This window comes from Diabrotica virgifera, chromosome 8, assembly GCF_917563875.1.
Source record: "Diabrotica virgifera virgifera chromosome 8, PGI_DIABVI_V3a".
Lineage (NCBI taxonomy): Eukaryota > Metazoa > Arthropoda > Insecta > Coleoptera > Chrysomelidae > Diabrotica > Diabrotica virgifera.
In genome coordinates, this window is record NC_065450.1 from 202,848,481 (window position 1) to 202,861,753 (window position 13,273).

The 13,273-nt window shown below is 31.9% G+C and overlaps 1 protein-coding gene across 2 annotated transcripts in view; it reads left to right on the plus strand.

The window, feature by feature from the left end:
• Positions 1 to 254: 254 nt before the first annotated feature.
• Positions 255 to 13,273, plus strand: part of LOC114334440 (facilitated trehalose transporter Tret1-2 homolog) — a 38,421-nt gene continuing 25,402 nt past the window's right edge. The window contains exons 1-2 of one of the 2 annotated variants that reach the window (XM_028284480.2): positions 255 to 368; positions 10,615 to 10,969. In XM_028284480.2, the coding sequence (XP_028140281.1) occupies positions 10,789 to 10,969 (181 nt within the window). In that variant the 5' untranslated portion in view covers positions 255 to 368; positions 10,615 to 10,788. Of the gene's footprint in view, positions 468 to 10,614; positions 10,970 to 13,273 lie in introns of both variants that reach the window. The other variant, XM_028284481.2, reaches the window with a different exon arrangement.

Below are 13,273 nucleotides of genomic sequence, written 5' to 3' on the forward strand. Positions count from 1 at the left end.
TCGCTCTAAAACAAACATTTTGGACATGCAAGAAGAGGGGATAAGTTTAGTTTTATTGTTTCTAAGAAGAAGCATAGTTTAATCTTTACGATAACCAAATTGCTTCTGTCAATTGATTTACTCAAAACTTTTCAAATGAGGCTTAGATCCCTTATTGCCCCGACCACTTCAATTGATGACACAATTATTGCACAACTCAACCAAACAACTGATCTATATAAAAATAATATTAAAATATTTTTATCTCCATTGAATGCATAAACAAGCAACTATAAACATATGTCAGGAAAATTAGTCTAAATTTGTTATTTATTTCATTCAGAGTTCCCACCAGTTCAGTGTGCACTACGCTAGTGAGCGGAAAATAGGTACGTAAATAATTCAGCTACGCACAATAATATCAAAGTTTTTATTCAGATAATAAATAAAAACTGTGAAGACGTGGTTGTTGTTGAGAAATATTTAAGGTGAGTTTATTTTTGCCGGATTTTATTAAGGGTAAACAAAATTTGTAATTTTTAAAATCAATTTTAGGTAATTTTTATGCACATCTGTCTCTGTTCTAAAAACTCCAATGAGGATTGTATTTTCAGTTAGTTCCTTATACCTGTGTTCCTTATTCTATCCATTTTGGTAGCACCTTCAACTCTTCTTAAAAATATCATCTCTATGGCCTGCATCTTACTCTTTTGCTATTGTTAGTACCTACCCATGATTCGCTACCAAAAGTCATGAAATGTCTTTAAATGATTTTACGCCAGGCAAATAAGGCAAAAATATATGCACTATGTTCGGGACACTTGAGCAGCTAGGTTGAAAATGGGTTTTTGAGTACTATTTACTTAATACATTATAAATACAAAAATACCCGTCAGAGTTTGGACGAGAATTTTAGATATTAACAAATAAGGGTCAAAAATAGCAGTTTTTTCGTTTAAATCGCTACAGCTAAAAGTATAGTAATTAAATATGTTATTTATGGTATTATTTTTTTAGTAGATGAGCCAACGTTTAAAATGGCAGTTTTTGAATTTTGCTCCGATCATTTGTTGCTCCATAAATTGAAAAATAAAACTAAAATTTCGAAAATAAAAAAATTGCTATAACTTTTGCGGAAATGACCTTAAGACTTTCATATTGCATAAAAAGTTGAGTCAAACAGTCCATATAATGCACAAAAAATTTTTAAGACGATTGGTTAATTAGTTTAAATTTTATTCAATTTGTTTATCCCTAAGAGCTTTATCGCAATGTTATTGTTCAGAAAATAATAATGATATAACAATTCTGTGGAAACCACATGAAAGAAGAATAGTCTAATAGTCATATTTTCAAATTATTTTAAAAAAATCATTAAAAAGTCATTATTATCACTCCGAAAACATTTTACTAAAGTATAGTCATTTTTGGCTTATAAACAATTTGAATAACTGTAGGCTAAAACTACAATGGGATTTGATAAGGTGGTATTTTTACACGAATTTAAAAAAAAAACTTTTCGCCTGGGTTAATTACGGTCAAAGTTAGCCACTTTTTTATTTAATTGACGGCTATTTTGTTTATAACAATTAAGCAACCTAACTAACGCCATTTTGAAATTAAAGGTACATAGTTTATGTGTAAAAGTTTGAGTAAACTTTGAACTAATGAAATCGATTGTTGGTCGGTGGAGGGGAATTATTAAAATACGTGCACTCAAAAAATGAAACTGATTCTTCAAAAATATGCTGCGATTAATATCTCCGGAGCTTGTTGATGGATTTTGATCATCATTTTTTAAATGTGTATATACTCGTAGTCTTATAGAGTACGTTATGTATACATATCCCCACCTAACATTACAAAGTGTTACAGGGAATCCCCGTTATCACTCACAGATATGAAAAATAGATTCCGACCGACCCTAAGACTTACCGAATATACACATATAATTTAATAAAAATTGGTAAAGCGGTCTCGGAGGAGTATGGCAACAAACACTGTGACAGGAAAATTTTGTAGATGTAAATATATATATGGCTATTAACAAATAGGGGTTGGTGATAGAATAGTGAAAATTAAGGGTTGTATGTATTGTATGTTAATTCTACATCATACAAAATTAAAGCAGACAATGTTGTCAAAAAAAAAAAATAAAAAAAATATCAGGGGGCAACACCCCTTATAAATTATGGATATGAAAAATAGATTAGAACTTATTCTAGGTCCTGTAGGAAATACGTGTAAAATTTCATAATAATCGGTCAAGCCGTTTCGGAGTAGTATGGTAACTAACACCGTTATAGAAGAATTTTATGTATATAGAAGTACCTAACTGTGATTTAAATAATAAAAGTGCCTAACTTTGACCGTAATTAACCCAGGCAAATTTTTTTTTAAATTCGTGTAAAAATATTAGCTTTTGAAATCCCAAAGTAGATTTAATCTACAGTCAATATTAAGAGGATCGGTACGTATTTTCGGCTGCAATGCTATTCAAATGGGGATTCATTTTTTTCAAATCCTGAGAAAACTAATAAGTATTTTTGAAAAATTTAAACGCAGAATGAAAGATTACGTTATTAGCGAGGGCCGAAAGTCCCTGAGAACTTCTATAATGTTTATTTTAGTAAGTTACAGGGGTGAAAAAACTAAGAGAAAATTTAGTGTGATTTTTAATTTCAAATATCTCATTCAAAATAAACTTTTTATTTATTCTAAGGGACTTTCGGCCCTCGGTAATAATTTAGTCTTTCATTCTGCGTTTAAATTTTTCAAAAATATTTATTGGATTTTTCAGGATTTGAAAAAAATGAACACAATGCCGTGGTAATATTTTCCAAATCTGTCTTTGTCTTACAACGCACTCAACCGAATATAATATTGTCAGCATATATTGTCAGTCAGACACTGACAATCAGTGACAATTTTAAATATTTGACATTGCATCGGGAATATTTTGAGAAATTGATTAAATATTATTGATATATAGTGTATTTGATAAATAATTGATTTAAGACGTGAACTTAGTAAAAAGTTATTTATTGTGTATTATTTGTGGAAGATCCAAGCAGAGAATACATCAGATATATCCTGTGATCCAAGTATTTTGTTGTTAGAGATGTTCAAAATTGTAAGCGTTCCAAAATAACAACATATTATTAAAAAATCACTTTAACACTTTTCCTCTTTTCTCGATTGATTATTAGTTTTTGTTGTACAAATAAATTATTACAATCACTGAAAACATAGTTAGTGAAAAAATTATCACATTTATTAACTGAATTAATAATTTGCAATTATAAAAATAACAGTTATCCAAGAAGATTCAAAAGCCATCTCTTTAAATTAATTATGACATTTTCAAGTAGAATGACATTCTAGTAATGTTTACATATCCACACCAGTGTGAATTTTACTACACGTAATTTGCCGTGTAAAGACAGAAAAAGTAGGGATACACGTAAAATATTTGCGAATTATGTACCCATAGCCTTAACAAAGCTATTCAAATTGTTTATAAGCCAAAAATGACATTACTTTAGTAAAATGTTTTTGGAGTAATAAAAATGCCTTTTTATTGATTTTTTTTAATACTTTGAAAACATAACTATTTTTCTTTCATATGGTTTCCACAGAATTGCTATATCGTTATTATTTTCTTAACAATAGTATTGCGAAAAAAAGCTCTTTGGGATAAACAAATTGAATAACATTTAAACTAATTGACGAATCGTCTTAAAATTGTTTGTGCATTATATGGACTATTTGGCTCAACTTTTCATGCAATATGAAAGTGTTAATTAAGGTCATTTTCGCAAAAGTTAAAAGAACATTTTTTATTTTCGAAATTTTAGATTTATTTTGCAATTTCCGAAACAACAAACGATCGGACCAAAATTCAAAAAGTGCCATTTTAAACCTTGGCTCATCTACAAAAAAAAAAGAATATTATAAATAAGGTATTTAATTACCCTATTTTTACCTGTAGCGATTTAACGAAAAAACTACCATTTTTGACCCTTATTTGTTAATAACTAAAATGCTCGTCCGAACTGTAACGGGAATTTTTGTATTTATAATGTGTTAGGTATATAGTACCCAAAAAACCCATTTGCAACCTAGCTGCTCAAGTGTCCCGGCAAAAACCTTATTTCTCCGGACTATTTGAAATCTTTCATTTTTATATTGCGGAATATTACCTTTCTCGTGACCCGTCAAAATAGCCCGGTCAAAACAGCCCCGTCAAAAAAGCCCCGTCAAAATAGCCCGAACACAAAATAGCCCCGACAAAATAGCCCGCAAACAAAATAGCCCCGACAAAATAGATCGCACACAAAATAGCCCCGGTCAAAACAGCCCCGGCTAAAATAGCCTCGCCTAAAACAGCTTCTTATAAAAAATTACATAATTATTTATACAAGGTGTTCAAAAACTTTTTTTTAATTTAAATTATTTGACAAAAAGGAAGAATGTATTTAATATATTTAATTTAAAATGTATTTTACTGTTGCCCGAAAACAGAAAAAAATGTTTATATCATAAATAAACATTGATTTTCGCTTAACTTAAATGTTCAAACTTCCAAGGGGCAGGGAAGACAGGACTCGAGTTCTCTGAAAAGACCATTTTTATTTAATGTGGTTAAGATAAACATCTGAATAGAGTAGAGGATAATTACCATGTCCGAAAAAATGTATTTTTAAGGAATTATTTCATGATGAATTCTGAAGGGAGCTTTTTTGTCGGGGCTATTTTGTCGAGGCTATTTTGTCGGGGCTATTTTGTCGGTGGGCTATTATTTCGCGGCTATTTTGTCTGCAGGCTATTTTGTCGGAGCTATTTTGTGTGCGGGATATTATGTCGGGGCTATTTTGTCGGAGCTTTTTTGACGGAGCTATTTTGACGGGGTGTCTTTTCTGTATGTAGATTATTTGTTCATTGTATGATACAGTTGTAGCATTTTTTCTAATCTCCTATTGAGTTATGGTTCTAGAGATCGTATTTCTTCTATTATTACTCCTTCAATTTCTTTGTTAAATTCTTCTCTTGTGTCTCCTATCTGCATAACTTTTGTTCTGTTAATGGTTATCTTCATTAACGTTTCAGTTAATACTTACATCTTTCGAGATTTCTACTCAAATTTCTATACTCTAAAAAGTTATTCAAATTGTTTATAAGTGAGCAAAACATCGACATGTTTTTGCCAAATAATTTTACACTGTTTAAAATTATTTTCGTCATTTTTTTAATTAAGTTAATACTATAAATGTTCTTCTTTCATAAACTGTCCGAAGTATTACTCTAACCTCATAATTTTCTGACATAGTGTTTGGGATAAATCAATTAAATAACTTTTAAACTATTTGAACAATTACTTTGAAATTTAAGATATAATTTAAGCACAAGAAATCTGAGCATTCCGTGTAATAAGAAGCTTCTAACTTATTTTTTACATAAGTTATGAACATCTAATGAATCTCAAAATGTATCAGTGGCGGCTTTTGGGGGTAGGCAGGATAGGCCGGGCCTACCCAATAATTTTAACTGCTTTAAAATTGAAAAACATATATTCAAAAATTATGTTAATGCATGTAAATAACTTTTAAATGTACTAAATCACTCAATACATTAGCTTCCGTTAAAACAACTATTTATCACAGAAAGCATTGAATCGTATCCAGGCATTTTAAATATCATTAATAGGCCCGTTCGGAGCCGGCCGACCCCGCTCACATAAGATCTCCGTATAAAAAGCGTTTGAAGTTAAGTCGCTTGCCGGACAACGATTTATATTGTCGTGTTATGCTTGCTGTTTAGGCACCAGACGATCGGGCCTTCGCCGACCATCGTTGCCACTTATAACGTAATTATCGAATTGTAATATAAATTTCCTTTTAAATTATGATAAAAAAATATGTAACTGTAACATATATCTATAATCAAGTATATTCAAATGGGAAATAAGCCACAATTTTACCTAAAAATGATTTTATTAACGTTTCGACGCCCAAGTCGGGTGTCATCAACCCAAATGTTGTCAAGCAACAACATTTTTATTTATTTAGTATTATTTTGTATTTTGACAACGACACCCGACTTGGGCGTCGAAACGTTAATAAAATCATTTTTAGGTAAAATTGTGGCTTATTTCCCATTTGAATATACTTGATTATAAAAATGCCACAAGAAAATAGCTTCAGAACAATATATCTATAATTGTAACATATTTTTAAACAAACGGAATTTATTTCTGGAATTAGGAGATAATAAAAGATTCACACAGAATACGGCGCTAAATTTCCACAAAAAGCTTTGGACTCATTGATGGATACATATGAACTACTATTTAATAAATCCTTATTAAAAACTGAACTGGAAATGATTTTTTCTGCTATTCGTCGTGAAAATTTTCACGATAAGAGTTTGTTAGAACTAATGCAAAGTATGTTTGACAACGAACCCAATGAAATTCTTCCTGAAATCTACAAGTTATTTTGTTTACTTGCTACAATACCTGCAACAAGCACTTCAGTTGAAAGAACCTTCTCCACTTTAAAGCGAATAAAGTCATCTCTTCTCGGTGTCTCTTCGAAATACAATGACGCAAAGTCGGCTTTCATCACTGTCTACTGATTATAGAGAGATTATAGAAAGAAAGAGACAACAGGGGTAAACAAGAGCAATATAAGCAACAGAGAGAAAAAGAAAAGAACAGAAAAAGAGCGGCTGTGCGCGCAAGAGAACGGTCTGGAAAGACGTGCCACGCGCGTAAGCCGAGAGTGGGTTTAGTTGGTAGGCATTAGTATCGTTCGCGGTAACGATCCCGTACTTGTCCAGGATTACTTCGCATGCGCACTTTAAAAATCGCATGCGCACTTTAAAAAAGAGAACGCTCTTTTTTAAAGTGCGCATGCGAAGTAGTCCTGGACAAGTATGGGATCGTTACCGCGAACGATACTATTGTAACACGGATTCATCCGGGGGCAAGGCCTCCAGTGGGGGAACGGGGAACTGCGTTCGGATGTACTCCGTTTACTCTGAATCCAACATACGCCAGGTACGATTCATCTTGTACGGTCTTTAGAAGATTCCCACTCTCACACAAAAAAAATATGTATTACACACACTGGCGCAGCTATTTTTTGGGGGGGTCATGGATCTTGAGGGTGATTACTTTTCTCTGATGCAAGGTCACTTTTAGTCTTACCACCAATAGGATAAGTGGGTTTTCAAATATTTGAGGGGAGGTCATGACCCCCTGAACCCTCCCTCTGGATCCGCCACTGATTACACATAGCTATGTAATTTGCTGGCTTGGCCTACCCAAAATTTTACCCCACCAGCCGCCACTGAAATGTATGACTTATATTTCAATTTTCTAAGCAACAAATAAGGATAGACATATTCAGCGAACGCCATATTGAAGTTTTTTATATGATTTAAGAGTTTCTTATTCTCAAATTTGTTTAGAATGCTTCACTTTTTAGTAATAGACAAAAAATCCAAAATTTACCGTTTTTTGATCTTCATTTGTTTATAACTATGTATATCATCAAACATATACAGTGCGCCCATAAAGTAACGCATAAATTCATTATTTCGTAAACAGGAGACTTTAAGGAAAAATACCGAAACAGGTCGATTTTTATTTTAAAATTACGATTTTTTGGCATAGATACATATCATACTAGTGACGTCATCCATCTGGGCGTGATGACGTAATCGATGATTTTTTTAAATGAGCATAGGTGTCATGTGATAGCTCATTTGAAAGGGTATGTAATTATCTATTCAATAATGTAAACATTAATATAATTATTTATACAGGGTATCCAAAAAATGTTTTTTAAAATTAAATTAATTCGCACAAAAAGATGAATGTATGTAATTTGTTTATAGTCCTGTCGCCAGGGGGGTACAACGGCCTTCTTAATTCAGATGGACTTACCCAAGTTTTTTTATGTATTTTGGCCCGTAGAACACGAATTTTTTGGGTAACAGTTGATCCGGATGTCGATAAGATTGTTATAAACAAAGAAGTTGAGGAATTACATAACAGCGATTTCTCGCAAAACAAAACAATTTTTTGTATTTTTTGAGCCATTCTAACCAAAAAATATTCCTAAAACTTTTTTCGTAGGATGCATAGTTTTCGAGATAAACGCGGTTGAACTTTCAAAAAATCGAAAAATTGCAATTTTTGAACCCGAATAACTTTTGAATAAAAAATAAAATAGCAATTCTGCTTACCGCCTTTAAAAGTCTAAGGCAAATTTTATCTGTTTTGAATATTTGCATTGCTAAAAATTTATTCTTCGATTGTTAAAAAAACCTATAAACACATAGTGTTTCCCGTGCCTAATACATGCGTTTTAATGCATGCTACGTAGAAACAGCCCCGCTTACACTTTTACCTCATCTACCTACTCATTCGATTTTAAATGAGAAATCATTGAAAACATCACTCAAGCACTAGGTGTTTATAGCTTTGTTTTAACAATAAAATAATAAATTTTTAGCAATACAAATAATTAAAACCGATATAATTTGACTTGAACTTTCAAATGCGGTAAGCAGAATTGCTATTTTATTTTTTAATCAAAAGTTATTCGGGTTCAAAAATTGCAATTTTTCGATTTTTTGAAAGTTCAACCGCGTTTATCTGGAAAACTATGCATCCTACGAAAAAATTTGTAGGAACATTTTTTGGTTAGAATGGCCCAAAAAATACAAAAAAATGTTTTCTTTTGCAAGAAATCGGTGTTATGTGATTCCTCAACTTCTTGGTTTATAACAATCTTATCGACATCCGGATCAACTGTTACCCAAAAAATTCGTGTTCTACAGGTCAAAATACATAAAAAAAACTTGGGTAAGTCCATCTGAATACAGAAGGCCGTTGTACCCCCCCTTGCGACAGGACTATTAATTCTAAATACATTTTATTGGTGCCAGAAAACATAAAAATGTTTTATTTAAAAAATAAACATTGATTTTCACTGAAGCGTAATGTTACACTTCCAAGAGGCAGGTGGGTGGCAGCTCTAACATTGAATTTAAGCGAAAAGCAATATTTATTATTTGTCAAATAAACATGTTTTCCTGTTTTCTGACAAAAGTAAAACGAATTTTGAAATAAAGAAGTTACATACATTCTTCTTTTTGTATTAATTAATTTAATTTAAAAATTATTTTTGAACACCCTGTAAAAATAATTATGCTATTATTTGTATTAGTAAATAGAGAATTAAATACCCTTTCAAATGAGCTATCACATGACCCCTATTTTTATGTAAAAAAATCATCGATTACGTTATCAAGCCCAGATGGATGATGTCACTAATATGATATACAGGGTGTTTGGTAAAGAATGTGCCATAGCTTAACCTCAGGTTCCTGAGGTTAAAATATGCCGATTTAAGCTAACTTACCTTAGTACAAAGTTTATAATAACCGAGATACAGGGTGTCAAATTTAAACTTTTTTTATTTATTATTGAATATTTCCTGACAGGTATGAGGTAACAACATGACATTTGGTATGTGGGGGTTTTTTGGATCGAGAAAACTAAATTCCCTACCAAAAATTATGTATTGCCCAGAGGGCGCCACATACGCCTTTCAGCACTCATTTATTAAGTTCAATTTTTTTTATCCCTCACTCTGTATAATTTTGACATTAAAATTTTTATTCTTCTATTAGTTTTACTTAAAAAAGATATACTTCTTTCATCTCCCTAAACTCAACCGTTTTCGAGATAAACGCATTTTAAATCTGCGATACACCATCATTTTTAGCATAATATCATTGTAGTTACACCCGAAAAATAACTTAAAACCATAAAATTATCCAAAAATGTGTCGCAAATTTCTTCAAATGGAATTTGCGATGTAATGACATAAATTTGAGAACTGGCACAATTATTATGGTTTTAAGTTATTTTTCGAGTGGAACTACAATATGATGCTAAAAATGATGGGGTATCGCAGATTTAAAATGCGTTTATCTCGAAAACGGTTGAGTTTAGGGAGATAAAAGAAGTATACCTTTTTTAAGTAAAACTAATAGGAGAATAAAAACTTTAATGTCAAAATTATACAGAGTGAGGGATAAAAAAAATTAAACGTAAAAAATGAGTGCTGAAAGGCGTCTGTGGCGCCCTCTGGACAATACATAATTGTTGGTAGAGAATTTAGTTTTCTCGATCCAAAAAACCCCCACATACCAAATTTCATGTTGTTATCTCATACCTGTCAGGAAATATTCAATAATAAATAAAAAAAAAATTTAACTTTGACACCCTGTATCTCGGTTATTATAAACTTTGTACTAAGGTAAGTTAGCTTAAATCGACATATTTTAACCTCAGGAACCTGAGGTTAAGCTATGGCCTATTCTTTACCAAACACCCTGTATATGTCAAAAAATTGTAATTTAAAAATAAAAATCGACCTGTTTCGGAGTTTTTCCTTAACGTCGCCGGTTTACGAAATAATGAATTTATGCGTTACTTTATGGACGCGCTGTAGATTATTATTATAGATGTCTATAATAGTCTCTGGACTAATATCTAAATGTATATGTATATCTAAATTTTTAACCTTATCAACTAATTGACTTAATTTTTCGCAGCTTGCTCTTCGTTTACACGACTAATCACACTTGTAGCAAAAGTGTTTTATAGCGGGAAAGTACTCGAGTTAAACCCTTTGTTTAGAGTGGGAATTGTTCCGTGATAAAAATAAGTTTAAAATATCGAAATATCAAAATTCCGTTCATTGCAAATCGTCAACCACGAAATGAACTATGACAAATCACAAACAGTCTTCGAACTCATACGGAGCCACCATCCAGAGTAGTACCTTGCAGGTGGTGAAGTATGTACCTATTGAAGGAGGAAGCGAAGAGGGTGGTCAAGCGTTTAAGCCTGAACAGACTGAGCCGAAGAAGAAGGATACTTTGTTTCTCTACTTCGTAGTGTTAACAGGTAGGTAATTGATTTTTTATTATTTACATTTTTTTTATTTGATACGCTGCATTTTTACAATCACATATATGTATACATATATGTATACAAAGTAATAAGTACTTTACTTTACTTAATCAGTAGACCCATTTGTACCTTTTTGTGTTAAGCCGTTTATAATACCATTCATTAAATTACAATATTTTACAATCTTCTGAGGTGTCCTAGCTCTTAACGAACTCTTTCCATTCCTTCCTATTGGATGCCATCTGTGTTGCTTCCTGTCAAGTCTTACCCTTACTCTGCAGTAAGCGAGATGGCACTGTTCCATTCTTTAATGGGTCTTCCCCTATGTTCTTCCCTATTGGTTTGGCGTCCCACACTCTTTTTACTTGTCTATTATTGTCCATCCGGGTTAGATGTCCGAACCATGCCAATTTTTTCTCCTTGATTGGATAGTGTATCGGTTTGATTTTGAGTCTTTCTCTTATTTCTTCATTTCTGATTCCATCAGTTCTTTTCACTCCGATCGTTCTTCTGAGGTATTTCATCTCTGCTGCCTGAATTCTGCTCTGCTGTCTTTTGTTTAATATCCAATTTTCTGCTTCATATGTCACCGTAGGTCTATATATTGTTTTGTATGTTGTCATCTTGGTCTTTGTTGATATTTCTTTGTTATTAAGGAATCCTCTATTTAGTGTTTGGAATAGTTTTCCTGTGTTTTCCATTATGTTGTTAAGATCGTCCTCGATGTCTCCTTTGTTTCTGATTACTGTTCCTAATTATTTGTATGAATTTGTCTGTATTATTTTTTGTTGGTCTATGCTTACTTCTATTTGATCTTCCGTCCCTTGTTTCCTTGATATTTTCATTATCTGAGTCTTCCCTTTGTTTACGTTTAAGTTGCATTTCCTTGCTTCTAGGTTCCATTTCTCTAAGTTGTATTTCAATTTTTCTGCTGTTTCCGCAATTAATAGATACTATGTCGTCTGCAAATATACACATGTCAGCGTTTATGATTTGCATTCTGTTCCAACCGATGCAGTATTTCTTGAAAGTTTTCTTACATTCTTTCACTATCTCATCTATTACATTTATGAATAGCACTGTATTTGTTGTTTCATGTATATACTTTTTGTTGCTTCTATCAGTTCTTCACTTACTTGTTTCTTCTTTAGGCTTTCCCATATGTCTTTTCTTTTAACTGAGTCGAATGCTTTTTCCATGTCTATAAAGCTCAGATATATTTCTCTATTTTTCTTTAAGGCTTTTTCTATTACTTGTTGCATGGTGAATATATGGCCTTGTGTGTTGTGTCCTTTCCTGAATCCACTTTGTACGTCCTCTAATTTGTGTTCTATTTATTTTCTGATTTTCCTTTCTATTTATTATGGTTTCGTATACTTTTGCTGCTACACATAGTAGTGATATACCTCTATAGTTCTTGCAGTCCCTTGTGTTTCCTTTCTTGTATGTAGGTATAATTACTGCATTTGTCCATTCTCTGGGTATTACTTTTCTCTTCCTTATTAGGTTATATATGTATAACAATTTTTCTTTTGCTTTTACTCCTATATATTTCATCTTTTCTGGTGCTACTTCATCGCTTCCTGGTACTTTTCCAATCTTTATCTTTCTTATTGCTTCTTACAGTTCTTCTTTTTCTATAGTTTCTGGATTTTCCATGTTTCTCATGGATACTCTCTTGATGTGGCTTTCCTCCTCCATTGTATTCGCTTTATTTCCATTCAGTATCAGCTGGAAATGTTCCCTCCATCTTTCCATTATTGTCTTATCGTCGTTTATTATTGTTCCTTCCTTGTGCATTATTTGTTTCAGTTTCGTTTTTTTGTTGCTTCTTAGGTTTTCAGTGTTCTATAAAATAATTTTACGTTTTCTGTGCTGTTTTTTCCCATTTTTTCTCCAAATTTTTCCAATTTTTTCTTTTCCTCTTTCTTATCTATCTCTTTAACTTTTGTTCTTTTTCTCTTATAATTTTCATATTTTTGTTGTGTTTTGTCTTGTATGTATTATTTCCATAATTTCTGCTTTTCTTTTATTTCTCTTTTTACTTAATCGTTCCACCAAGATGTTCGTTTCCCTCTGTTGTTATTTCTTGAAGTTCCACATATTGATTTAGCTGTTTTTATCATCGCATTTTTAAATTTTCCCCATTCTTCTTCTATTGTTTCTGTTAATTCATGTTCATTGTCCATCTCTTTCTCTAACACTTCTGCGTATCTTATTTTCGTTGATTCTTCCCTTAGTTTATAAATTTTTATTATTTCTTTGAGTTTTCTGTTTATGTTCTCATTTCTTTTTATT